Genomic DNA, 25,154 nt, shown 5'->3' with positions numbered 1-25,154 from the left:
TTGCAGTGACTTCTCTCTCCAGCCTGAAGAGGAACATTCCTGGGAAGTGGCTGACCGACAATAACAGTCGGCAGCTGAAGGGGGCAGGATCCGAGAGAGAGAGAGAGAGAGAGAGAGAGAGAGGGGGGTTATTTCCACTCTTGTTGCAGTACAGAAAGAGTGGAAACATGAAGGTGTACTTCATCTATTATGTTTGTGTCTTTGTGTCTGTGGTTCTCAGAGGGTCACAGGACTGTTCTGATAGAGTTGAGAGAAAGACAGCAAATGCAATAAAAGCATGTTATTCTGCACAGTTTCGAATGAAGCTTTTAAAGGAAGGAGAATTTATTTTTGGTCAATTCAATTGCTCTTCTGCTGTTGCTGACATTAAAGAGTACATATTATGAGATCATGTAAATTGCATTTCATGCATTGTGTAATGTTGCCATTTGTGACTGTAAGCAGTCTGCCAAGTTGTAAAGCCAAAGGTGAATGAATAACAAAGTTATTGGCTTGGAAAAAAGGGAGTCGACCCTAAATCACGCAAACGAGTCATGCAATAGTCCGATTGGCGAACCTCCGCGGATGCACGTCACTACATATAGTCCCCGCCTACGTTTTGCTAGACTTCACTCTTCTCCCCAAAACATTGTCGCTCGTGAGCCAGTCAGTCAAGAAGGAAGGTAAGAAAAACCGCCTATCATAACAAAGTCATTGTATTTTTTGACACCTTGTATCTACAAAACTTGTTATTGGACACTACATAAACCAGAATAGGACCTTAAAAAAAAATGTTTGTATTCATCCTCATGTGATTTCAAACCTGACTTTCTTTTGCAGAATACGAGAGAAGATATTTTGAAGAATGTTGATAATAAACACTGAACCCACATTGACTTTCATTATATGAACAAAAAAGCAATTCTCAAAATATATTTTTTTGTGTTCCACTGAAGAAAGAGTCACACAGATTTTCAACCATATGGGGCAGAATTTTTTTGGGTCCCTTTACTAAATAATTTTGCATTTTGGTCGGCTTCTGGAGCTCATAGTAATATATTTTTTGAAATACCTTTATACTTGCATAATAGCCAATATAAAGTGAAGGGCCTGAAACAAAACAACTTATTCAAAACACATAATCCAAGATCCCTTACCAGGCAGAATTTATTGTCACGAGACATAAAACAACCAATGTCATATTAGAAATGTGACGTAAGGCGCCATGTGTTGTTTAAAGCTGGTGGATCATAAGTGTTCCCATAACTCATACAGACAGTAAGAGGCACATCAACAGCAGACGCAGCCATTCATAAGGGCATTCTGTCCGTCTCAATCTCAGCATGCTCTTCCTTATTAAAATGTAAACAGAAACACAATGAATTAACAAAGACATACTCTCAAACAGATATTCAAGATATCTTTAGGACACAACATGACTCTGCCGTTGAGTTTTAGGTTATAGGGTCATGATTGTGGATAATGAGATTGTGGTTCAAAACAACAGGATTGAGCAAGCTTCTCAAATTTAAAGTGAGCTGTTGTTCCTCCGGCCTGAGGTGAATCTGTGAATGATGTCCTGCTGAGCACAGGTCATTTCGACACAACACAACAGTCTTTGGACAATGGTCAGACGCTGCAGGTCTGTGAACATTTCAAAGATAGCTTTTCAAGAACAACCCAAAAAGCATTTTTACAGAAATGTGCCTGAAGACAGAAGCAGGGCTGTTTTGTCATAACATTTGGAGTGAAATTGTATGAATATTTGAAATACAAATGATGCATGCCTATACATGCCTATTGGTTTAATTTGTCATTTCAATTAGTAATAAACCTGATGTAAAATTTTAATCTGAATGAATATATGAATTTTTAAATAGCGAAGAGATACAATATCTGGAGTGTGGCGCCATCTCATGGTTAACTAACGAATAGTCACTGAAGGGATAACCAAAACTTTTTTTATTTTTTGTTCGAACATTAAATACATTTACACACAAAAGTCTATCAGAAAATAGATACTAAAAAAGTAGATTTTGAAAAATATAACAACACGAAACGTGAAATAAATGTAACAGTATTGACTGTAATTAAACAGTCTCCAAAATAGACAAATAAACACAAACATACAAGAGTATAAAATAGTGGACGAATTTACACAACGTGTGCAATAACCGAGCCAAATTCTCCCAGTAAGGGCGTTAACCACACTTGTTGTCCAATTGTAGTTATTTGGGACAAGAGCTGCCAGTTTTTATTGTTCTGTATCTCACATGTTGATATATATATATAAATGCAACTACTAATGTATACTTATTTATTTGTATACACTATACTTAATGTGCATAATGTTTTCTTAAAATGCATTTATGTTGATATTTAATGTTTCTCTACAATACAGAAGGTGTGATGTTCAGCTTTAAAGACCCCAGAGTCAACTAGATATAAATCTACAACACAAAAATAGCTTATTACCTTAAGTAAGAAAATGCGCTCCATTAAAAGTTTTAATTTTTGAATAGCTGGCTTAATATACAATAAATACGCAATAATGTGAATAAATAAGGAAGTAATTAATAATAAAAAGTAAAAAAAAAAAATACTTAATAATTTGGAACATTATCAAATCATCCGTCATGTTTACGTATATGACATCCACGGAACTCCTCCCATCCGTTCTGTGATTGGGCGTTCGCAAGGAATCCTGGGTAGAAACTTCAGTGGAGTCTGCATGACCGCATCGAGGTCTCGCGAGCAGACTTATGAGCGCTGAACGGGACTGGCGAGCACGCGCAATTTAAGTCCACGAGACCGCGTGAAGTGCGCCATTTGGCACAGCGCCAAGCTTGTTGCTAGAAGGGATACAGCAACGGGATGTTGTGCAATGTCTCATCATATAATTACAATAAATGACATTAGCTAACGCCTAAACCTTTACAACCTTACAAATTTAAAATACAAATCAACTATTTTTTTCGTGACAGCGAAAAAAATGATGCGGTATTGAAGTGCGCATGCCCAGTGAATGTCGCTTTATCATTTCCAGTCAAACCTTTGCTCGTCCGTGCAAAAGCGCCTTCTGGCGGTTAAAGTGACAGTCACGTGATGAGAGACATTTGTTAAAGGGATGCGCTGTAAATAAGTAACTATAGTATCAGTTAATACATTAATAACTATTTAAAAGAAATCTTACGATGTATTTTCTCGAACTGAGATGCGCATTTTTGTGTATCCTTTCAGGTCACATGATGTAGTTTTGTGTATTATCACTTTCACAATCGATGTACATTCTCACCCACAGCTGAACGTATCAACACGAGTCGTACAGGTGAGTCGATGCATCAGAATGAGACCAATGTACGATTTATGCATATAACGTTACTTGAAATGAATTAAGTGTATAATAAGTGACGTATAAACAACACGTTCAAATAAGTTACATTCTCGATATTTTCAAAACCAGTTAACTTGATTTTATGGAAACGAAAGTGAAAGGGTTTCAAACACGACAGTAAAAACATTGAAGCGCTGTATGTGACATTTATACGTTTAAAAGACGTAATGTTGTATTTTGGTTGTGTGAAGGCGGTTTCGTTTGTAAGCATTGTTGAACATATAATACAAACATCTCACCACAATAAACACTTAAACCTTTGCATTTGTTGTTAAACTATGGAAGCACAAAGGATAATCGACATGCTGCTTTTGCTATAATACAACCACGGTTCATTTTTCTAACTAACTACACAAAATAGCTGCTTGAAAGTATAATGCTTACAGAGATACACATGTTTAAAACAATATTCTAAACAAAACAATAAGTTCAATTGTGATGGAAAATAATGTGTATTCTGGGAATTCATTTCTTGTGGCTAATGCCAAATGTCACAGTCCTATTGTTTTTTATTTGAAGTATTGCAATTGTGTTTTGGATGTGCTTTGGTAAGTATTTGTACCTCTCACCAATGAAGAATCCATATGATATTTTACATAAATACAATCAAGTTGAAAACATCCGAAATCGATACAAATAAATCAAATGTATTTTTGATTGGCGTCTGTTATCAAGACTCAGTTTGGCTGCCCAGTGGAACTTTCCCAGTAGGCTACTTAGCGTACGAAAATGTGACTTTTGGATAGCAGAGAAATCAATAAAACATCACTTAAAACAAATCGCATTGAACTGGAAGAGATGCTCTCCATCTTTCCCCAGAGAGCAGCTCAGGTAACGTTTAACGGGATTGTTATGCCCACCATGGCAAATCAGTTCAGTTGTGTGTTTTTTTGTACGTGGAGTCTGGGTGCTATCTGAGTTACAGAATTGTAAAATTACAACAGATTATATGGAGTTCGTGCCTATTGTGAATATACTACATTGTAATATTGTATAATATATTATGGGATAATATTGTGGTCTTTGCTGAAATAAGCACGTCTTATTGCGAATTCTATTTCAATACTAAGAACAGACGGTGTAGCATTGATAAGATTGCTTTTTGGTGATAGAAGGAATAATAAGGCAAGTTAATTTAAGGACCCTTAGTGAAAGGACTTGAACCTTGTGCTTGTGAATATGCTATTGTTTCTTGACAAAATGTGTGAAGTAATAACAAAACCATACGGCGACTGTACGCAGTATGTGTTTGTATGTTCATTGCTTTATTCTGCTTCATTTCAGTTTAGTTCATAAATACGTTTGTTTCGTTGGCTACTTTACATATTGGATAATGTTTTCAACAAAAAAGCACAGGATATAATGTAAGCTAAAATGGTCACAAAATCTTAATTAACATTACCTACAGTGTAACTATCATTATGTGCACCCATGGGAGAAGTGTAGGCTAATGCGCTAAAACAATATTTTTAAGACAAATTGCATGTTGTCTAGCTAGGCATTTATTCATTTAAATTTTTTATTATCCCTCTAAAGTGTTATGCCCACCCTTAGCACCCCCAAGAAAAAAGCTCTGGCGCCGCCCCTGTTTGTATGGTTGTTTTCTCTCAATAGAGAACATTGGGGTTTGGCTGTCAGATTTATGCTACACCACTTATTTCTGTTTGTGATGACATGGACATGGTTGTTAATGCACATTTCTGTTTTCTTTTGGGTCTAGATGTCCAAAAACGACAGCAGTCAGGTTTGGAGTTGCCTGAATCAGACAGATAACAGTGTGACAAATAAAGCATCAGTAGGGGAGACGTCACAGAAGCCCTCACAGAATGACTCCAGAAACAATAGCGCCACACAACAGCCCACATGTAGTAAATCTGGAGCCGGCGGAGCCACAAACCAACCACAACCTACTGAAGCTGGCGACAGAGGAGCCACAAACCAGCCTTCACATAATCAATCTATGGGTGAAGGGTCAGTTTGTAACTCTTCATTAAATACTCCCACTTCAGGGGTCCGATCAGAAGACGCATACCCCTTTTGTAAACTCATGAAACTGCAGGCGTGTGACATGGGCCGGCTGTCCTGTATCAGAGACCATACAGCTCTGATAGACGTAAGACTGCATCTTAACATAATGTGAGCTACAGTAGGAAAATTCATTGTTCAATATTCACAGGTTTAAGTTCTTTTCACTCATTTCGCTACAGACAGATTATCTACTTAAGGGTTGTATTGCTCCTCACACTGGGAAAGACTTTTGGGATGGTTTTCATGTGAAGTTACCGCATTTGTATGTAAGTATTTAAAAACATTTTATTTTGCATTTTAAGTGGCTTGTTTTTATTTCAGTCTCCAAAAGTTGTATGCTATCATTTGTTTAATATATTCGTTTGATCTTTTTTCTGTATCCATTCTTCCCATAGCCACAACCCGCTGGCCACCAGACATCCCATCAGACTCATCATGCCATGCACTCTCGCTGGAACGTCACCCGTGAAGCGCTGAAACAGCTCACCAGAGGCCATTTCTCTATCGGAGATGTTCAGGTACTTCAATAAATACAACAAAACTCTGCTAGTTAGTCCTGTATAGCATTATGTTAGCCATGCAAGGATCTGGGGTTTGATCCCAGATAAAATGTAACTGTCTGTGATGGTGTGATCTGTCTTTTTGTTTGACTCTAGACTGCAATAATGTCTTACAATTCTGACTACAAACACAAATGGACCTTTGAAGTGCTTCATCAGTATGCACAGGTGAGTAAATAATCCAGAGTAAAGGTAAATGTGAAAACTACGTGGTTGACAGATTTATTATTTTTCTCCACAGAGACTGGAAAAACAAGACAATTATCTAGAAACGGTGATCCCTAAAATGGCTAAACTGGCTCTGGAGTTACCTGATCTCATTAAAAAGGTGTGTACAGATTTGTTTCCTTTCACAAACATTGTGTGCTTGTTATATTGCCTAGGGAATAAAATTGTGTGGCCTTGTTTTCAGGCTATAATAGTGTCCAAAAACATTTCAGTTATACAAATCTCCTCTTTAATGTAAATCCAGGGCGTCCCTCTTCTGAGATGTCAACATATCAAGGCGGTCACATTGTCTCAGCAGCAGATAGCTTGTCTGTTAGCCAACGCTTTCTTCTGCACCTTCCCTCACAGAAACAACACTAAACCCGGATCAGAATACATAACGTTCCCAACTATTAATTTCAGCAGGTGGAACACTCTTCACGCTCACATTATACACTGAAACCACACTACACAGTTTGATATCTTAAAGATATTAAATATGCAAAACTATCTTTTATTTGATGTAGTCTGTTTGGTAACAGTCCGAAAGACGAAACGAAAGTAGCCCAAAAGGCACAGAAACTAAGAGCCATATTGCAATACTTCCACACTGTGACAACTGATGATCCACATCAGCCAACAGGTAATGAACCAAACACTTCTAAACTCAAGAATGTGACACACACACACACACACACATATTTGAAAGAATGAACAAGTCATATTCTCTTCAACAGAGGCCAAACCTGACGGAGTGGTTACTTTTGAAAGGATTTCCATACCTAATGATCAGCTACCCAAATGGAAGAAGTGAGTTGAGTTTGTAACACGACATATGAACTACAGTGAGTCACACTTCAGTCCTAATACGTCGTAATATCCGTGTTTGACTTTTAGTGAGAAAAAGCTCTTGAGAAACCTTCACGTCTCTTCAAAAGGGTCCATCGAGGAAGAGGGTTCTGGTTTACTGCAGGTTTGTTATTTCCAGAGCCGGACATTTGAAGTTTTAATTTAGGACAACTTCAACCTACATTCCCTGGTTTTAAGTGATAGTTCAACCACAAATACAAATTCTGTCATTGTTTATTTACTCTCATGTGATTGTAAACCCGACTCTTTCTTCAGTGGAACACAAAAGAAGATATTTTGAGAAACGTCACAGTGGTTTTGTGCTCATACAATGGAAGTCAATGGAGTTCAGTGTTTTTTGGTAGTCAACATTCTTCAAAAAGAAAAGAAAGTCTTACAGGTTTGACATGATATGAGGGGGAGTCAATGGTGACACAACTTCAGTTTTTAAGTGAATTGTCCCCTTAAGAGGCCAATACACCACAACTATAACAGTAAAGATACAGAGGGATGATATGGTTGGTTAGGATTAGTTTCAAATTATTTTTCCTTCTGATGAACAATAAAACACCGGCCAGTCAATGAGAATTCAACTGAACGTAAACGGGTTACGCATGTAAATTTGAAACTGCAAGCTTAGAGTATATTAATCAGTTCATCAAAATCTAGTTTGAACACAAATCTTTATCATAATGTTGTGTTGGACAGGTGGACTTTGCCTGTAAATATATTGGTGGTGGAGTGTTGGGGACAGGACTGGTTCAGGAGGAGATTCTCTTCCTCATGAGTCCTGAACTCATCGTGTCCAGACTCTTCACAGAGAAACTGGACCATAATGAATGCCTCAGAATCACAGGTACATCACAAGTTAATTTAAAGTTTAAATCATGATGAAGTCAGCTCTTCATCCTCATGTTGCGTCCAACATGTCACATTTGTTTTTCTGTTCTGACTATTATCATAACCAGTGATCTATACTGTGTATCTACTAAATTCTTCCAAAGTTTAATTTATTGATTTACATTTGGTATAAATACATTTAAGTTGATTTATTTAAAATAGAAAAATTATTTTACACAATGGCTGTAATGCTACTGATTGTACATGATTCAAAACAAAAGATTGAAGAGTTGACATGATGTAAGCAACATGACAGTAAGCATATTATTAAATGATAAATATGTTTTTTTAAATGTTTTTTCCTGACGAGTTTCATTCCTGATTTCTCTTCAGGGGCTCAGATTTACAGCAGTTATTCTGGTTATAGCAGAAGCTTTGAGTGGGCCGGTCCACACCAAGACAAGACTAAGCGGTATATATCAATGACAAATACACATATTTTAAACATTGAACATGACCCTTGCGTGACTGTAATTGCATGACCCAAAATTCTTAGGATTATTTTATTAATAAATCAAATCTTTATTATGACCATTTCACACATTTTAGAATAATATTTAGGTCATTGAATGAAATAACATCAGTTGTATTGTAATAGTGAAATATATTTAGTGCCATAATCAAATATAGGTGAAATTTATATTTTTTAAATAAAGGGGCTTTAAAGGGGCAGTTCAACCCAAAATAACAAATCTGTCTTTTACTCATCCTCAGATTTTTCCCAACCTGTTTAAATTTCTTTGTTCTGCTGAACACAAAGGAAGATATTTAGAAGAATGTCAGTAACCAAACAGATCTCATCCGCCATAGACTCCAATAGTATTAATTTATAGTGTATTGGGGGTTGAGATCTCTTACTGATATTTTCACAAATATCTTTCCTAGTGTTTACTAAAACAATGACCATATTTTCATGTTTGGTTGAACTATCCCTTTAAAACATTAGATTAAAGCTGTTATATGGAAATATTTTTAAGATCTTGAGAAATACATTATCCAAACATTTGTCATGATTCTTTGATTGACAGTGACAAGTGGAGAAGACGTTTTCGTCAGATTGTCGCCATTGACGCCCTGGAATTTAAAAACCCGAAGGATCAGTGGACCAAAGACAACATCACTCGTGAGCTCAACAAGGTCAGTTTCCCACCTGCATGATTTGACCGTAAAACATTGATGTTTGGAATCCAAAATAAAAATGTAGTACATAAATTCACCTCTTTATCAAAGCCGGTGTTATAAACATTTATTCAGGCTCATACTGTAATTCTTACAGGCATATGTGGGATTCCGAAGAGATCCTGACACCCCTCCAGAACATCTTCCAGCCATCGCAACAGGCAACTGGGGTTGTGGTGCCTTCGGTGGCGACCCTAAACTCAAAGGTAAAGAAGACAAACAGACATCCCATCTGATCTTTAGATGACATGTGACAAAAACACAGAACAGAACATGTTTGTGTCTTTAAAAGCTCTTATCCAGCTGATGGCCGCTGCAGTGGCTGAGAGAGACATGGCTTACTTCACTTTTGGAAATGAAGGTTTGGCAGAGGAACTGCAAAACGCGCATTATCATCTGAAGACAAACAAAGTGACAGTAGGTATGTAGATTACCCTGTGCTGAAGATTGAGGAGAAATGGAAAGCACCAAACACTTTCTCTTGTGTGTCAATGCATAGTTTTAAACTAAACATTTGCAAACAAGCATTACCAAATGTTATCTGACTGTTTCCTTTAATAGATAAACTGTATAAGGCGCTGATGGACTATTGTGGACAACGTGAACGACCTGACCTCTACTTCTTTATCTTTAAGAAGATTGGGCTACAGATCAGCCAACTGTAAACCTGCTACTTAACATTGGAAATTCATTATACTCGGCAAATGAAGAAATAATCAACAGTTCAGCCGTATTTAATGTAGAAAGCTACCGGAGAGATCCAATGTATTATAAACACAAATAATGAAATTTTTGTAAAAACATTTGCTGTAAAAAAATCTGGGGTCAGTGGTGGAGTAGATGCAAGAACCTTAATCTATACAGAGTTACAATACAGAAAGGACTGTATACAAATCACATATACTCTTGATGGAAATGCTACATCGTATTAACGAAGAGAGAATCTGAAACATTGATGCTTTATTGAATTAAATATCATAATAATAATAGCTTGGAATAAATGTCTTAGGAAAATAAATATCTTGAATTCTGGAGAGATTCCTGCAGCTCAATCTGTTTGTTGTTTATCTAAATTATAATACAATAAAATGATTGTTTCAGTTGCTGATGTCATGTGAAGTTCATGATCATTTGGCACGGAGTGTTTACTGTGCGGAAGAGAGCAAAGTAGATGAAGAAGAGGTAACTACTGTACCAAAGGTGGTACTTCCAGATACATTCAATAACAAATGCAGAAATGCAAAAAATTGAATAAAATGCAGGCAAAGACGATTACTCTTGCAATAATTTTAAAACTCATATGGTTCCATGCCGGCCCCCAAATGTCCTCATGCAGTTACTGTCCCATTTCTGAGAAACGTCCCATGGTTTCCTCGACAGTGAACACATTGGTTTGGTTTGCTCTTTAGGTGGATTCCAAAGGAAACCTCACTTTTTTTATCTCACTTTCACGGCTTTATTAAAACCATCATCAACATGCCTTAGAGAAAAATTTGCACTTATAGATCCTTTACTGTCGCCATTATCACTAATTTGCATTATTTAATAAAATCTGCATAGACTGGCCTGTCTTAAATATAGTGCAACGCAGAACTGTGTGGTTGGAAATTAGATTGATCCTCTGTTTCATGAAAAAGTCAACTACATGCCCTGATACTTGAAAAACAAGGGACGGAGGAATGGAAAGAAGAAAATGAATGCTGGTTAGGACTGGTCCCGGAATGCATCCAGATCGAAGGCTGTGTCGAGAAACCTCTGCAACTCCATAAGATGAGACTGCTTGTTCCCTGTAGCGGGGGCCGCAGCGGGTTCACGGCCAGCGTACCTGAGGAGAACACCACAAACATGTCAAGAACATGCGTGATAATTCAGTGTGACTGCTGTGTCAGGGTGAATCCCATGAAAACTTACAGATTCATCATCTACATAAAATACAGAAACTGATACAAATATATATATTATTTATTCAAAAATAAAATAAAACCGTATTAGGATCAATCACATTTTTAAAATATTTAAACCTCTATCACTCAAACTCTCATTACTGGAACATGTTGATATATTATTGCCGTAATTCAGTTACTTTTACAGTATGCTTAATACAAAAACAATTTGAATTTGTAATACAATAATGACGATTGCTACATGAAAAACGCAAAACAAATCATAAGGAAAAAAAAACTTAATTTTCTTTAAGCATATCTTTATATTTGAAGTGAGTCATGAGCTAGACATGTACACAGATTCACCCTTCAAATAAATGCATTGGTGCGTTACCAGACGGGCCGAGTGTTTTTGAAGGTTCTGCTGATGCGTGGCTTGACGTAGTCGTAGTAACCTTGATTCTTGTGTTCCTCCTGACACCAAATCAGCTGTGCCTGTGGAAACTTCTCCGCCTCTGATTTCACCAGGTCAAAGGGGAACGGAGAGAGCTGTGCCATAAACACATGCTTTAAATAAACACTGCAATGTGTGGGGATGTTTGATATTCTTTAATAAAATCTGTTCATCTTAAAAAAAATAACCTTTGAAGTGTATAATATGACCGATTGAATAGAGACCCCAGTAAAGGTGTCCGTGTACCTGCTCAATGCGGCTGATAGCCACTTTATCCTCCAGACCTCTGCTCTTTCGTTCTTTGGTGAGGTCATAGTAAACTTTTCCTGTGCAGAAGATGAGACGCTTCACATCTGCTGAATTCTGGGATGCGCTTCCCTCCTCCGGGATCAAGCGTCTGAAGTGTGTGCCTAATCAAACCCAAACACACATCAGATCTTTACTACAACGTCCTGTTGGAGAGTCACTTCAGATGCAGCATGTGAAAATCACCTGGTAAAATGTCCTCGAAACTTGATTTGGCCTCTGGATGGCGCAGCAGCGATTTGGGTGTGAATATGATAAGCTAAGACAAGTAGGAAAACAAGATTACAATTTCAAATCAACCTAAAAGAAAACAGTTTTAAAGTGTTCTCATGAGTTTTAGAACAGAACTTAAGAACAGGTTATGGAGTGAAATATCTCACAGGTTTTCTGAAGGGCAGAAGGATCTGTCTTCTCAGAACATGGAAGTAGTTTGCAGGAGTGGAGCAGTTCACCACAATCCAGTTGCAGTCACAAAGCTGGCGAACAGGAAAGTCCTCTGTGATTTTCTGCATGAACAAAACGTGTATTAGTGGCAAGCATCGCATACATTCTAGTGATACTATTTGAATTTTGAACAAAATATTACCGGGAACACATCAGGGTCATCATTGCACATCTGCAGGAATCTCTCTGGACGAGCAGATGAGTGCTCTGGACCCTTGGAATAATAGTTTAAAAGAAAAAAGTGTAAGGCAATGTTAGGAGAAAATAATCTTGTGCATATAGAAAACGAGGACTGTTATTTCAGAACATTTCTTTAGATTCGGGCACAGGATCAACCAGACTCACCATGCCCTCCATGCCGTGAGGCAGCAGGAGGACGATGCCGTTCTGCCGGACCCATTTGGCCTGTCCGGGTGAGATGAACTGATCGATGATACACTGGGCTGTGTTATGAAAGTCTCCAAACTGAGCTTCCCACAACACCAGAGCGTTAGGACTCGCCATAGCAAAACCAAGCTCAAAACCTGCATACACACAGAACAAATTACATGAGCACAAGCTAGCATAGTGTCCAGCCCTGAAAACAATACACAAAAAATCAGTCTTGCAAATTTCTTGCACATATATGGTTAACACAAAAACAAGTATTTAAAATAAAAATACCCAAAATATAATTTGGTCTAAATAAACAGAAAATATGTGCAATTAAAGATACCTGTAGGCTAGTACATAAAAGCCTTATAATAGGGTTTATTTGTGGATAGATGCAAATGTAAAAGGGAAAAAAACAAACAAAAAAAAAGTATGAAATCTGACCTAAAACCCCATATTCAGACAGGGAGCTGTTACACACGGTGTAAGTAGCCTGATTTGGATCTATATAGTTCATGGGGATACAGGTCCTCTTGTCCACATTCTGATCGTGTAGCACATGATGCCGATGACTGTGGCAAGAACAAGAAAGATATAAGAAAAACAAAGACTTACGTATTTGAATACACTAGTGTTAAATATACAATCTGACCTGAAGGTGCCTCTCTCCACATCTTGACCACTGAGACGCACATGAATGCCTTCCATCAGAAGAGAGCCAAAGGCCATGTATTCACCCAGAGCCCAGTCCACCGAGCGGTTCTCCACCATCCCTGCCCTCCCTTTCAGAATACGCGCGAGACCTTAAAGGATAAAAGAATAGGATCAAGTAACAGAGAACAGAGGTACTGTACATAACATTAACATACAGTTTGAGCAAGAGACGGTATTGAAAAAAAACGCGAAACCGGTCCTAAGTAGCATTTTAGTGATACAAATGTACATTGTATGGGTCAAATTCATCAAAAAAATCATTAGGATATGAAGTTAAGATTATGACAATATTTTGTAAATTTCTTAGTGTAAAAATATAACCGATATATAACCGAAATAATCACTAACAAAAACACGCCTTCAAACTTCACTCGCTTGCTGTCTGCTCTTTGAGAATAACACACTCAAGTTTTGTATCTACATAAAGTTACAATTTCTGCTTTTGGGTTTATTTACTTTCCACGATTTTATTACAGCGATAAGCCACTAGAGAGCGTTAAAACAAAACGGTTTCTTCTTAGCAAGGGCATTCAACAGCTCCTCTGATTAACATCTTCAAAGGCCATTTTCTCATCTTTTTAGTTTTCCACCCTCAGATTACAGAGTTTTAACTAGTTGTACGTCGGCCAATTATTGTCCTAACCTAATAAACCATACACCAAGGTTATCAATGTTATATACACCAAAAAATGGACCTTAAGATCTTGCCCAGAGACACATACGTATTTAAAGTCCAAACAACAGCACCAGAAATCAAAGTAAAGAGTGGAATCTCACCTCCGTGGATGGTGAAATCCTCCACAGGTACAGATGAAGCCACTCGACCGATGTGACCGAGCACTTCTTCATTCAGACCTGTGGACGGACAGCTCATGCTCTTGGGCTGACCATCCAGAGTGAAGAAACCTGCAGACATCCATGCATTGGCATATTGTACACACAAGCTCAAAGATCATGGAATGCATCGGGCAGACAAACAGCACTTCATACTCGTATACAATGACATCAAATGTACTTGGACACAATACTTATTAGTAAAAATGTATGAATGTAATAATGATAGACCATCACTACACACATACACGTACAAACACAAATACACACACACACCTGGCCAAGGTGAGTCAAGCCAGTGCTTAATGTGAAGGATCTTCTCATCTTTAGAACGAGCATACGCCTCCTCACAGATTTTATCATATTTGGTTATTCCCTCCTGCAAAAGTCAAAACATGTCAACAGGAGCTTGTTTGAAGCCAAGCCAACACAGGTCACACAAATCATTCTGTTGAATCTGACCTCATACTCTTGTCTGGTCACAACTCCCTCTGCGATGAGTTTGTCAGCATATTTCTGCAAAACAGGTTTCTGTTTCTTTATCTGTTTGTACATCAGTGGTTGAGTAAACATCGGCTCGTCCATCTCGTTGTGTCCGTTTCGTCTGTAGCTCACCTACAGCACAAAAGCAAACATCACAGTCTAAGACCTCGTTCGGGTTAGATACACGCTTCACAGCTTTTCCAAACAAAACCAGGTTCCTGACCAGATCAACGACCACATCTTTATGAAACGTGGCTCTCCACTCAGCGGCCACGTTGCACACGTACATCACAGCTTCAGGGTCGTCTGCGTTGACATGGAATATGGGAGCGTTGACCACTCTGGCGACGTCGGTGGGATAAGGTGATGAGCGGGCCATACGAGGGTCAGTGGTGAAGCCAATCTAAAGAGGGCGGGGTTCAGGTATAACATTTACATTTATCCATTTGGCAGACGCTTTTATCCAAAGTCACTTACATTGCGTTATCCTATACATTTTTTGTTTCTAAGTATGTGCAATCCCCTGGGATCAAACCCATTGTAACGCAATGCTGTTACCACGGAGCTGAACAACGAAAGGTGTTTATCTGTCAACACTTCTAAAACAGCACACTAAATTATATTTCAGGAAATAGAAACATCTGTATTTGACATTATAGCACTTAGGAAATGATGAAATATTGCTCACCTGGTTGTTGACCAACACGTGCACAGTGCCGTGAGTGCTGTAGGATGGGAGGTCACTCAGGTGGAAGGTCTCGTAGACGACACCCTGACCTGCAAAAGCCGCATCTCCGTGCAACAAGATGGACATCACCTAAAGAAGAAAGAACAGTGTTTCCATTACATCATTCTGTAAAGCATTTTCTTTTCTGTTCAATTTAAGACAATGTATATTAAACGGAAACTTCACCCAAAAATGATAATTCTGTCATCATTTACTCACATTCGAGTTGTTCCAAATCCGTATAAATGTCTTTATTCTGACGAACACAGAGAAAGATATTTGGAAGAAAGCTTATAACAAAACAGATATTTGCCCCCCATTGACTCCCACAGTAGGAAAAATTACTTAATCATTGGTACAATGGTAGTCAACGGGGGGCAAAATCTGTCTGGTAATAAGCATTCTTCCAAATATCTTTCTCAATGTTCATTAGAAAAAATGAATGTATGCAGATTTGGAACAACCGGAAAGTAAGTAAATGATGATTTTTCATTTTTGGGTGAAGTATCCCTTTAAACAATACTGATAAATGTTGACAAAATACAACCAATCACATCAGGTGATGTGTCTTTGTTTAATCTTTGAACACAGGTCTCGTCACCTGGACTAAATGGCAAGTTAAATTTAGCCAATCAAAACTATAACCAATTTGAGCATTTAAAATGGACAGCCTTTCTCTTTAAGAAAAAAAAACATGTGACATCATTAAAATTCCCCAACACCACCTGCAATTAAATATCATGTAGAATAAATGATTATTGATTATAGACTTACTAAAAACCGTTAAAACAACAGCGATTGATAAGACATCAATAAAGACAGAAAATATGTCAAGCTTTCTTAACGTGTTGTCAGAACACAATAAGTGCGACACACACCCTGTTACCATCAGTGTCACCGCAGTAGAACTGCTCTGCTTTGGTCTTGCCCTGCACAACAGGATCCACAGCCTCCAGATGTGACGGGTTGGCCATCAGAGAGAGGGTGATCTGGCGGTCGGTGGCCCGGTTGATGTGTCTGTGGTACATACCCAGATGATACTTTACATCACCGGAACCCTGCGACATGACAAATCAAAACATTACAACATCAATTCAAGAGTCTCCGTTGAGGCGCATATAGAGTTCAGGGTTAGTGTAGGGCATCACATTCAGTTTTTCCAGAAATGTGGGAGGGATTCTTGGGATTGGTTATGGAGCTAATGTTTCATATATCAATGCACAGGTAGGTACAGATTAGTCAAACATTACCAAGTCCCACAATATCTCTATATGAGCTTTTATTCAGCCTCAAACCAGCAATCATTTAGAGATTTGAAGTTTGAAAAAAAAAAGTAATTTGAGAGGAAAATAATTCAAGAAGCTTGCCAAAATGGATTTGATGCTGTATCTTCGCCAAACTTTTGTGTAACAGGGAACTTGGTACATGTCATCGCAGTCATGACCTAAGGTAACATGAACAGTTTCGGCACATCGCCACCTACTGGTCCTAAGATATAAAAAAATGGCTATTTTTGCTTACAAACTTTGAAAACTTCGGTGTAAAATCATAAGAGGGGTCTTATTTGATTTCTTCGGCATCGAGCCGTACCCAATGTTCCTCATTCGTCTATTGAGGGGGTTGCCCATTTATAATTTTGTCAAAAAATGATGTATTTTACTAACACAATAACCTATTGATGAAACTTGGCAGGGTTCATCAAGGTCAAGTTCTGATAGGTATTGTTAAGTTATAGGCCAGCGCCCCTTAGTGGTAAGAGATATAATGACATTTATTAAAATGCTTATAACAGAAGAAATCAACATAATGGAATTTAATTCACATTAGTATATTTGTTGGCTCAAGCAGAGGTGTTTGATATCAGAGTTGTCATATTCCACCATACTTTCTGTCCACCATATTAAATGATATAGAAAAATATACTTTTTCGAACTGCTGCTACAAAATTTGTCAGATCCGCACAAAATTTGGTATGCAGCATCTGGAGAGAGTACTGACAAAAACTTATTAAAAGATGTTTGATCAAATACTGCGTTAGCGAATTCATAAGCATGCTCGCCAAAGGGTCATGTAGCTGTTTCTTCGCGACACTTTTGTGTATTGACACGAAACTTGGTTTGTATCATGACAGGCACATCTTGTCTGCCTCAAAGATTTGGTGACAGCACAACCTAATGATCAAAAGTTGTGAGTATTTTTTGTGTTTTAACTGCTTCTCCCTGTGTTTTAGACTTGGTTTTCAAAATCTGATCATCTGACATATCCAAAATATTTCCCTTTGGGCCCTGGTTGGGCTTGACCCTGTAACTGCTGCTTGCAGCTATATTGATAATTCATACACTTCACTTTTCCTTTCATTTTTAAAGCAGCACATTAGGTATACAGTGGTGTGAGATGCTTGGCATTTTATGATCTGGTTTGGAACTTATTTACAGATACAACAAGGTCTCTGGTTCACCTCATCAGCAGCTTCCAGCTTCGAATCGAACTGGCAGAAGATCTGCTCCAGCTCCTTACGGATCACATTAGCAAGAACATTCAGACGGCCTCTGATGATGAACAGAAAAATCAGATAAGTTTAAGTACCTCCCTTCATTCTTCTTTACACCCATATATGCTAAGCAAAGTAAAAGCATTAGCAAAGTGCTGCAGGGTGGATTGTTGATTTACCTGTGTGGCATGCCCATGATAACACTCTCCACTCCGTTCTCACTGGATCTGTCGATGATGGTTTTGAGCGCAGGAATGAGAGACTCGCATCCCTCCAGCCCGAAACGTTTCTCTGATGACCACTTTCTCTGCAGGAACTCCTCAAACCTGACAGAAACACAGTATGAACAGAAAGATTTATATAATGTGCATAAACTCGTCACACAGAGACCTCAGAATTAAACGGCTGCAATTGTTTTTTGGTCACAATATCACATGTGAATGACCTGGTTGAGCGGGTCATACGGGCCAGTAGAGTTCTCTTCTCATCCAGAGAGAACTGCATCACGCCTGGCTTCTCAAACTTCTGTCGGATCCACTGGCATTGCTCCAGATCATTGATGAACATGAACTCCACCCCGATATGCTGACAGTACGCCACCTACACAGAGTGACGAATGAGATGTAATTTAAAAAAACGTCTTTTTGTTCTTCAGCAGAAAAAACACATTCCAAAACACAGAAACAGAAGACAGGGCTGCAAGGCTGCAGTTTCACTTCGAGTATGGCGAGTAGATACCTCTAAACGTCTGATGATCTCTCCGAGCGGAAGAGCGCTCTCACTGCCCCCGATGAAGGTGGTAGTGGGGAGCCGGAAAACTTTGTCCAGATCCGACTCATCCAGACCATAGAAGCCTGACAGCAGAAATGAGAACATAGAAGGGGTCAACCCAGAACAAGACACCGCAGCGGATTTGACCGAAACACACACAAACATGAAAGACAAATAAAACAGGATTAGTTAAAGTAGGCTGGAGTGTGCTGTGAAGCTTATTTTCATGATTAAAGCAACATCACAGTAAACAGATCATTAAATACAATTGACACAAAGCAAGCAAAAAATGCAGACATGCTGACACAACACAGTGTTAGCAGAGGAAAATTAACAGGGTTAAGGGTCATACAGATAAACAACAGATCTATAGAACAGTACACCAGTGCCAAAGGTAATGCATGCATGTGAGGGGGTGAACATAGCCTAGCGTTCAATGTGACATGTTAGGTCAAACATTTATGAACATATTCTACACATATTATTTTTCCCAAATTTTTAATTGGGAGCATACGAGGACCACTGTAAGATGGGAGAATGTTTAAACCTAAAGTAAACCCCTGACTACCACGTAGCAGTAAGTTCTGCAGCTGTGACCTTAACAGTAAATGAGCTGTAACACTGTGTACCATGGGCGTGTATATTCAAACAACATCAATGTGCATCCAACCTTCAAGAATCCAAAGGAGATTCCTGCCGTACCAGAAAAACAAGACTGCACTATTTTAAACATGATCGCATGAACGGATGTGCCCAGGGAACATCTATTATAGACATCAAAGTATCAAAGTATGATCAATCATGAAGTGATGTTTGCCTCAGAAAGCATTATTAACTATACAATCACCAGATGGAAACCAATCCAAGGTGATTTTAGAAGCATCTGACAGTTATGTTTCTGAGGCCACACTCATATTCCTGCAAGACTTGCAAGTCACATTACATAAGAGACAGACCCTGGGCAAGGTTAATGAGAGACACTGACATATATATATCATTTGGGGCTTCTGTGATTTCTGTAAAAACATAGATGAGGAATGTAGAAGGGTAAGAAGAGTTCAAAAATACTATGGTATCAACATCACACCGTTGAATGACTTCATCAGTTTATATAACATCCATCACTGAAATGCCGTGAAGAAACAAGAGTAACAAGCTGCAGCTGCAGTTCCACAGCACAGCCGATCTTGATGGTAGGCAGGTCTTTCTATCGCTCATCGGTCGACGCATGAGCAGGCTATTTCTTTCGCCTTGTCGTGGGCATGCTTTTCCTAGAGAATTGGCCAATAAGGGACTAAGAAAAGTTCAAACGAAACGGATTTTCATGTTCTAAAAAAAACTTGCCGAAACCTATACGGATCTTTGATGCTGAACAATTTCCCTCCAATGGTCGAAAACTCAATCACCCCAAATGCTGCACTTAACTATCCCTCCCTGTCAATTCATTACAGATCGCTACAGATCAGTCTGTCATTGATAAAAATGGCTCTCAAGCTTTGCCTTAAGGAGTGAATCAGAGATTTATGATCTCATCTCATTGGCCATTGTAAAATAGCTGACCTGATGATCAGACATTGTGTGTATGTGACTTATCTGGATAAGGATGTCCAAATGTTGCCATGTCAAATGTGTGCATACAAATAAAGCTCTACAAACAGTATGTCTCCAACGCTACAGGCTATTCAGATACCAGAGAGATGAAATAATGGCCTAAGCATTACAGTGTGATAAAAGAGCAACTGACTGTAGGACATCTACTGAACACTGACAAACAGACACTTCTGAATGAGTTTTTACACAACGATGTACATAAACTTGTTGTTGTTGGACACTCAATGTACATAAACTTGTTGTTGTTGGACACTCAATAAACCAAAGTAGGACCTAGCTATGTACTCCTTAAATATTGCTGAACATAAACACAAGAAGTACTCAATGACTACTGATTCGGTTTAAACTTCACCCATTGCAAATATCCAAACAGGTTTGGGTTCCATGGATGCTGGAGGAATGAGGAGTGTGTATTGTCTACTTCATAGATTAAATTGCAAACAACCAAGTCACAGCACAGAAAACAGATTCCTGAACAACTTTTAAAAACCTCACCGAGTTTATCAGAGGACGTGATAATGTCTGCTGGGACACATGAATCGAGATCGGCATCCATAATTCCAAGAGGGTCCAGCTGTGCGACGTGGTGCCCGCGAATCTGATTTCCAAAGAAAAGACGACCAGACAAGATAGAAACCCAAGAGCACAGGGCAGATGTGAGAATGTCAGAGTGAAGATAAAAACACCAGAGAGATGACGGACAACAAGGACAGAAGGACATAAAGCTGTGTTAACACATGCTTGCACAAACACACTGCACACAACAAGCATATCTCACCGACTTGGTGGAACCCGACAGTAACCGGGGCATTGTCAAAATTTACACAACTGATGCCCAAAGGGTCGATTTTGGCTATATGATGACCTCTGACCTGTGAACAAGGCAACAGTACTCACAGACTAACCATGATAAAGGATCACATTAGTGTTTTTATTATTAATGCGATTTTATCTTTTACTTTAATAAAAAAATAAGTAATCAAAATATAATTTTAACCAATGACTGAATCTCTCCAAATCTTGTTGTCTACAGCCTACATAGGAAGCATCCTAGCCGAGATGGAAGCTTATTGGTGAAAGATTTAAAATGCCCTACATAGTAGTAGTAATCTCTGAGGCATACAAAGTGTTGGCAGAACTCAAAGTGACTACATAACACTTAAGCAAGTGTGTGCTCAAATAGAACGTTGTCTGCTGAAGTATTCACGATTCCATTAACCAGTTTAAAATTAACACACAAATCTAAAACACTATGAGGATTTACGTGCAAAGGTTAAAAGACTTAAAAACAAATCCTAATTTCTAATAAAACCACTAGGTCGCAGTATCCTTCAAAAATGTGAGTGACCAACACATACATTAATAAAATACGTGTGTGCTCAATTGAGAGTCATACCTGATATGCACGGATGAGGGATTGAACGGCTAGGTGGTCTTCCACCAGTTTTTCAACACTAGGTTGAGCTCCAACCAGAGCCTGGGCTTCAGACAGTCCTGTCAGACTCATGCCCAGCGGAGGAGGGCTCTGGTACGCTGAGCCTGGGGGAGCGCCAGCGTTGGCATTACGGAAGAAGATGTCCCAAGACTGTTGAGAAGGCCGCAAAAAAATCTAGATTTTAAGTGCTGAAAACAATACTTGATTAAAATATCCATCCATTTATCAAAAATATGCAATGTAATCTAGAAATTAAATGTTTATGGGCACAGGTTTCGGGGGAAATGTTGTCATTCCATGCGGACTAAATCACTGTTCTGTAGACTTGACAGGGAGATTGAAGAATAGCAGAATTGGTGTCTTGCATCATTACACACAGGAACTTGTTCTTCACCAGGCTTCATCCTTCATTCAAAACATACTTAAGAAACCAAAGTTCAATAAACTGCTAAAGACGGCAAAGAAACATTTGCAAAATGTCAGGTTCATACAAGGATGAGAGGATCAAGGAGCAGCTTGTGTTGATCCAACCCTTGGTTTGGTAAAGCGAAAATTCCCCCACACACAGTGTGATTCTGATTCACTGACACATCATTGTATGACCTCATTCTACCCTGATAAATGTCAAATAGGCTTTCCTGCTTTAAAGGGTTCACAGAGTTAAATTTGGAAGGCCGGTGCTGTATCACTGTGTGTGATCGAGACCGTCTCAAACCTGCTCAAGTCACTGAAGACTTCCTTTGCTCACAGAACAACCTCAGCCAAGGTCCATGATGTGCCTATTTTAAATAATAAGCAAAATGCAAATGCCTTTCCTTCGCTGTGTGCCACAAGAATTTCTTACAGGTACTTCTGCCTACAGTCTGGAGCTTTTATAGACGTTATTGTTTATAACCACTTGTGTGGCTTATGTTCCTTCTTAGATTACAAATCCTTGAGTCAAGTGTCTCACTCCCTTTAAATGCCACAGTGGCTAGAAAACAAACTAAAGCAATATTTGAGCGAGGAATGTCAACCGACCTGTAACATTTTAAAAACAGAAATACACAGAAGGTTTAACCACAGTTCATGAGCACAGCTGTTTCAGAGTACTGTAGTCATCCCAGTTTCACAGAAAACATGTGTTGTGAAAACATTCTGAAAACCACACTGATCATCTGACACAGAAAAGCATCACGTAACTACCCGTAAGGGCTAAGCTTACTCTCTGAGAGAAGAAACGGTGACATTAAAAACCTCCTTAAGAATGACCTTGGTGACCGAAGACATAGCTCTATATGCTGGAGCAACATCTTCATATCAGTAAATTCACTGCATTTTTAAAGCGATACCTCACCAAAAAAATAAATTCTGTCATCATTTATTTTCCCTTATATAGTTTAAAACTTGACACGTATGGAGCTATTTTGTGAAATGTTACAGCGGTTCTGTGTCGATACAATGGAAGTCAATGGTATTCAGTGTTGTTTGGTTACCAACGTTCATCAAGAAAGAAAAACAGGTTTGGAATGACGCTTTCAATAGAACCAGGATTCATTTATGTCAGTATCATCACTGTGACATTGTGCTTTGATCCATCAACAAATCACTAGACGAGAAGAAAATAAAAACAGAATCACAGGGCCACTTTCTTTTATCCCGAGGCAACATCTCACCTTGTGCACACTCTTGGGGTTCTCCAGCCACGCATAGTACATCTCCTCCACATAGTTGGAGCTTGTTCCATTGAGAAAAGGCTCAGCAGCGACTGGAGCCGTGTAGCACCTAATGGTCCGAAACGTCCTTAGGCCCCGACGTGCCACTGCGGGTTTCTGCTGTGAAAAACTTTGAGCATTCTGAGTGGATGTGAGCGGCCGCAGCCGTGCGGCACAAGTCCTTAAGCGATGCATCGCAGTCCGAAATACAGCTCCACGGCCACTCAACAGCAAGACAACAAACTCCCTCTCAAAACTAAATCCGGAAGGATGTGTGTATTAATGAATCCTGCTTGTCTTCCCACTCCAGCCTGTCTGCTTGAAGTCCTGCGTGCTCACGGCGGCTAAAGAAAACGACACAATAAATTAGACATGTCAGTATGTTTTTGTGGGGTCGTTCATGTTAAAGTAACAATTCATGTGTTCTAGGACAACAGAGCTATTCTGTTCAATGGCATTTCCTCAAATGGAGATATTTGTGAGATTTTAAGCTCTTTCTCTCAGGAGAAATATAACGGCGATAGACACACAACACGTAAGCAACAATTTCCATTTGATCTCTATGATAAATATATGAAACATTAAAGAGGTCTCACCTGTGTCTGATCATCTTCTTAAGGGCTGCTTAAAATATTTAAGCCCCCCAAAACACATGACATCTACAGCCAATAAAAGCACAGAACCATATTGGGCTTGAGCTAATGGCAAAGCTTTATTTGCATCCATGTTATGTCTGCTTAAAGATCACGTAACAACTCTATCCCTACCAAGCCAAGGGCGTTTAAACATTCGTGGTGTTAAAATCGGACCTGATCTAATGCCACCCCATGCAAATGTGTCCAATTCAAACAAAACTTTTTGATGACAGACGAAAAACTCTTCTAAGCAAATAAGAAAACAGACATTCAACAGCCAATGGAGGAAAAAACACACAATTATGCGCACAACACACACAAATAAAGGAGTTTAATGTAATGTCAGCAGTTAATGCCTCTGTGACGTATGGACAGAACGCCGGTTAGCATCAGCTAACTCGCTTAAACAGCGAAACTCTTCACAAAAGCTTCAAATTTATGTTTAAAAAGCAAATAAACTGTAGTAAAGACGGAAGATGGCGAGCTTTACAACTCAAATAAAAAACAACCCATGACTTCATATCCATTTGCAGAGTTTTTCCTCAGTGCCGTCACGGGATTGCTGACAGAAGCAGAAGCGCCGCACTAAAGCATCACTGACAGGAACCAAAATGTAACAGAAATGAAACGATCAAATAAACACTTACGCTCAGCTCACGCGGTTCGCTTGGTTGTAAAATGGCGTTTTAAAATATGAAAGAGTGAGATAACAGGAGGTAGAAGCGTCTCGTGGTGAGTGTCACTCGGAGTCGTTTCTAAGCAGCAGCGACGCGGGCAGGAGATCCCTCTCTGCGTCACCAGCTCGCGTCACGTCAGGGCTGTGCACGAGACCATCGATTGGACGTAATTTCGCACGTTACCTTGTTTTATTATAGACCTTGGAGCCACGTGTGGTTTGAAACGGTAATCGTTAAATACCGTGAAATGGGGTGCATCGATGTAAATGTATGCGATACGGACAGTTTTTACCACGTTTGACGTATACTATGAACCTACCTCACAAAACACGACATTGCGAACAAACATTAGTGGCGAACAACCGTGCTGAAAGAAAAACAATGCAAATTCTATTGGTTTCCATAGTATAATAGCCCAACACCAGTACAATGTCACTATAAAGAGTGCTTTGTGTCTCATTCCAGTTGGATTTAAAGGTGTACTATTGGTTCACATTACATCTTATCAGTAATAACTTGCATTATCA

General features: G+C 38.9%; 2 protein-coding genes and 1 long non-coding RNA gene across 4 annotated transcripts; 2 read left to right on the top strand and 1 right to left on the bottom strand.

The window, feature by feature from the left end:
- The first annotated feature begins 636 nt into the window (after window positions 1-636).
- Window positions 637-10,199, top strand: pargl (poly (ADP-ribose) glycohydrolase, like). The gene is made up of 17 exons (XM_056736408.1): window positions 637-662; window positions 3,220-3,307; window positions 5,094-5,486; window positions 5,581-5,667; window positions 5,797-5,919; window positions 6,058-6,129; window positions 6,203-6,289; window positions 6,434-6,594; window positions 6,696-6,811; window positions 6,906-6,978; window positions 7,066-7,141; window positions 7,726-7,873; window positions 8,251-8,329; window positions 8,946-9,054; window positions 9,194-9,302; window positions 9,389-9,517; window positions 9,658-10,199. The coding sequence occupies exons 3-17, from the start codon at window positions 5,094-5,096 to the stop codon at window positions 9,759-9,761; spliced, it is 1,866 nt and encodes a 621-aa protein (XP_056592386.1). The 5' UTR covers window positions 637-662; window positions 3,220-3,307; the 3' UTR covers window positions 9,762-10,199.
- On the bottom strand, window positions 10,042-24,839 carry ogdhb (oxoglutarate dehydrogenase b). Of its 2 annotated transcripts, none has more exons than XM_056736407.1 (23): window positions 24,598-24,839; window positions 23,277-23,659; window positions 21,583-21,771; window positions 20,965-21,058; window positions 18,543-18,658; window positions 18,250-18,404; window positions 17,984-18,130; window positions 17,772-17,862; window positions 16,192-16,371; window positions 15,275-15,403; window positions 14,810-14,989; window positions 14,566-14,718; window positions 14,380-14,482; window positions 14,047-14,175; window positions 13,208-13,358; window positions 13,000-13,127; window positions 12,529-12,707; window positions 12,326-12,397; window positions 12,120-12,245; window positions 11,926-11,998; window positions 11,680-11,843; window positions 11,374-11,528; window positions 10,042-10,921 (listed from the first exon to the last, which is right to left on the bottom strand). In XM_056736407.1, exons 2-23 carry the CDS (start codon window positions 23,508-23,510, stop codon window positions 10,801-10,803), a joined length of 3,069 nt encoding a protein of 1,022 aa, XP_056592385.1. In that variant the 5' UTR covers window positions 23,511-23,659; window positions 24,598-24,839; the 3' UTR covers window positions 10,042-10,800. The 2 variants fall into 2 exon arrangements, with proteins under 2 accessions (XP_056592385.1, XP_056592384.1); XM_056736406.1 differs by lacking the exon at window positions 20,965-21,058 and adding an exon at window positions 20,682-20,784 and having other exon boundaries at window positions 24,598-24,838.
- Window positions 14,876-17,866, top strand: LOC130411627 (uncharacterized). The gene is made up of 3 exons (XR_008905091.1): window positions 14,876-15,009; window positions 17,445-17,500; window positions 17,749-17,866. It is a non-coding gene; the product is annotated as an uncharacterized LOC130411627 (long non-coding RNA).
- Window positions 24,840-25,154: the final 315 nt, after the last annotated feature.

This window comes from Triplophysa dalaica, chromosome 22 (genome assembly GCF_015846415.1).
Source record: "Triplophysa dalaica isolate WHDGS20190420 chromosome 22, ASM1584641v1, whole genome shotgun sequence".
Classification (NCBI taxonomy): Eukaryota; Metazoa; Chordata; class Actinopteri; order Cypriniformes; family Nemacheilidae; genus Triplophysa; species Triplophysa dalaica.
This window is presented reverse-complemented; position numbering and strand designations above follow the sequence as displayed.

Bases quoted from the DNA above. Each gene is read 5' to 3' on its own strand.
- ogdhb (XM_056736406.1), bottom strand. From the start codon at position 23,510: ATGCATCGCTTAAGGACTTGTGCCGCACGGCTGCGGCCGCTCACATCC. The intron at 17,863-17,983 runs GTAAATCAACAA...GTTCATCATCAG, and splicing joins ATCATGGGCATGCCACACAG to AGGCCGTCTGAATGTTCTTG. The intron at 13,128-13,207 runs GTCAGATTGTAT...TTCTTGCCACAG, and splicing joins GTGGAGAGAGGCACCTTCAG to TCATCGGCATCATGTGCTAC.
- pargl (XM_056736408.1), top strand. From the start codon at position 5,094: ATGTCCAAAAACGACAGCAGTCAGGTTTGGAGTTGCCTGAATCAGACA. The intron at 6,979-7,065 runs GTGAGTTGAGTT...TTTGACTTTTAG, and splicing joins CAGCTACCCAAATGGAAGAA to TGAGAAAAAGCTCTTGAGAA. The intron at 9,055-9,193 runs GTCAGTTTCCCA...TAATTCTTACAG, and splicing joins TCACTCGTGAGCTCAACAAG to GCATATGTGGGATTCCGAAG.